Raw genomic sequence first — 3,059 nt, 5'->3', positions numbered from 1 at the left:
GCGACGGCGGTCAGATGTATATGCAGAGGAAACCAGTGTGCCCGTATAAAACAACCGCCCTTCGCCAGATACATGACACACCTGCTGGCTTCAAGTCCCAGCCGTAAACAGCGAGAGTATATTTAGCTCTCATAGAAACAAGTATTGAATTATACAGCATTTAACAATCATTTATTTACAGGTTGTGCCCACTATTTTCACGAGGACACTGGTCGTGTGACGTCGCAGAATTATCCCCAGCGATACAAAAATAACCTCAACTGTACGTACTACATCGTGCCTGAGAGCGGGCGACAACTCCATCTGCAGGTAGGGGGCACTTTAAAACACCTCACACTCGTTCTCGCTACTGGGTGCAAATAAGGACTGTCTTTTCAACATAGATTAAATTCTTGTGAAGAATGGGAGTACAGTGTGTATATAATAAAGCGATCCAATGTCAACACGTTTGAAGTGTTTGCGTACCTTAACAGTAAGTTCTCTGGTGTACCTGATATTTATTACTTACAGTTTCAACTGTTAGATTTGGAGCCGCCCTACGACAGCCAGTGCTTCGATCACGTGACTGTAGCAGGCGGAGACACGCCGGGTACACGGTATTGTGGAACGTTTTCGGACTTCCCTGCGGAAAACTTGTTTTTCTCCGCTGTGGATGGTTATTTAGAGATTCGGTTCTTGTCAGACATGAAGATTTCTGGGAAAGGCTTCAATGCAGCGTTCTACACCTTGGATCCCGCAGGTTAGTCGTCATGTCCTCCAGTGTACTGTTGTTGTTGTCTGATTTACCTAAGTGATCAGCCTTGACCATCCCAACACCACCTGTCTATACCATATGTTAACGCCCCATATCAAAAGTTGCAAGTCTGCTTCCATGGCAGCTACTAACACCCTCTGCCTTACTTAGAAGCATAGGTGTAAAGTAATACCGATCTGGTGTCTGATGAAGTCCAGCAGTCGTGAGTTTGCAAAGACTGTAGAAATTACGAGCTCAAACCAAATGTTACCATCACAACATGCTACCAAGATAAAACACAAAAAGCATGTCATTTGAGCTTTAACTGCCAACGCATTAAAAAGTGGCTACAAGAGTCGAAAGTGATGTATATAAAGCCCTGTGGCCTAGGGATGAATGGAATGAGGTCCTGAACATTCTAGCTCCGCTAACACGACACCATCCAAGTGATGGGGCGCTTGATTTGGAAATCGTCATCAAACTTTTTCTTGGAATAAAAATTATGTGACGTACGGTGACGACATTACTAGCCTCCGGTTCTAATAAAATCCGCTCGGTAACGTCGTACCTATCCCTTCTTTATAGTGGAAGAATGAACACACGACAATGTACCAGCGATGGAGAAGCTTTCCAAGAATAAAAAAATGTTCCAAAAGACCAAAACAAACCCTAAAGCACTGGGTGATGTGACATGAAATTACTTACAAAAAGCAGGTCGCCACATTAATCTGGGCATCGAGCGATAAATCGAGCATCTCATCTGCCACTGATGAGGTAACCCGCACGTTATGAACCGACCTGTGAGTGTTGGTTGAGGAATATTTGGATATGCCATATTCATGGCTACTCAACCCACATGAATATGGCGGGTTCAAATATTCCTCAGTGAACGGTCAGTGTACATGGACTAACGTCCAGTCGGCTCGGACATGAGCAGTCTCGTCATGTGATCAACATTATGTTGAAAAATACGTTAGACCTGAAATAATAATAATATAACAAAAAATATTTAAGCAATCAAACCAATTTCCAAAACGTGTGAAAAATTTCTTATTTCAGAATGTAACCGGACTGTTACAAGTCTAATAGGAACTGTGTCCAGTTTATCCTACCCAGGAAAATATTACCCATCTGTGGACTGTGTCACCCGCATACAAGTTCCAGATAGCTATACTGTTAGGGTTGTTCTGCACGACATGGACGTCCCCAGCACTGGCGGCTGTAAGCAAGACTACGTACAAATCAGCACAGGAAGTGGTGCCGACAGCGTTAATCTGGCGTCGGAATGGCGACGATGTGGCTCAGACAAAGATTACAGCTCCACTGAGTTGATCTTCGATTCTAGTGGATCATCCGTGGATGTACATTTTCACTCGGATCACGTGACGGAGGGAAAGGGGTTTAGAGCGTCGTACCGTGCCATCGAGTCCTGCGGTAACGAGACCGAGACTACCACCCACGGAACATTTGCCAGTCAAAATTATCCACAAAATTATTCGAACAGCCAGGACTGTACCAGCGTGATTCAGTTTAATACGAGCGCGTACCGCGTCGAGTTGAAATTCCAGACGCTTCACACAGAGTCCTCCGGGGACGCGGCTAGCGTTGACGAGGAGTGTACACTGGACTACGTGGAGATCGATAACGGCGATCGCGTACAGCGGCGCTGCGGAAATTGGCAAGGGAGAGAAGGCGAATTGCACTTCCGGTCTCAAGGCAGCACGTTGGTGATGAGATTTGTCTCTAACGACAGGATCACAGCCCCAGGCTTCCGGGTGACGTGGAATGCTATACTAAGCGACACTTCCGGTGCTATATGTCCCCAGGGATGGGAAGACTTGGAGAATTTCTGTTTCCAGATTAATCAGGACTTGAGCAGCTGGTTTGAGGGAAAGCTCGCCTGCCAAGACCGAGGGGCGGAGCTTGTTTCTGTGAGAGATGAGGAAATTCATGTCTTTATTCAAGCTGAAATAAAATCAAGGTAAGTACATTGTACCAAGACTAATTCATTAATTAAACCGTTTCTTGTGCATATACTTCCATGTACATATACACGCTCGTTTAGAAATAAATATTTCTAAACGAGGGTGACGTCATGGATGCGTTTGTTTCCCTCAGCTTCCTGTCCCTACTGATGTTCCCTGCTCGGTATTTCTTCTCACTTCAAGCCGACAGGAATATAATCTGGAAGCAGTTTGCTTCAGTGATGCAATACTCAGAAATACTTTCTTAAGAAATACTTTATTCTTAAGACGAATCAGACAGTGTAACTCTAATGTGGTATACCTGTATTTTGTAATATGTATTTAAGTGTCTTTTTCGGGGA

The 3,059-nt window shown here is 44.6% G+C and overlaps 1 protein-coding gene across 1 annotated transcript; it reads left to right on the top strand.

The window, feature by feature from the left end:
• The first annotated feature begins 297 nt into the window (after nucleotides 1-297).
• LOC135475612 (cubilin-like) lies at nucleotides 298-2,718 on the top strand. The gene is made up of 2 exons (XM_064755541.1): nucleotides 298-739; nucleotides 1,793-2,718. The coding sequence occupies exons 1-2, from the start codon at nucleotides 685-687 to the stop codon at nucleotides 2,716-2,718; spliced, it is 981 nt and encodes a 326-aa protein (XP_064611611.1). The 5' UTR covers nucleotides 298-684.
• Nucleotides 2,719-3,059: the final 341 nt, after the last annotated feature.

The sequence above is a fragment of the Liolophura sinensis genome, chromosome 9 (genome assembly GCF_032854445.1).
Source record: "Liolophura sinensis isolate JHLJ2023 chromosome 9, CUHK_Ljap_v2, whole genome shotgun sequence".
Lineage (NCBI taxonomy): Eukaryota > Metazoa > Mollusca > Polyplacophora > Chitonida > Chitonidae > Liolophura > Liolophura sinensis.
This window is presented reverse-complemented; position numbering and strand designations above follow the sequence as displayed.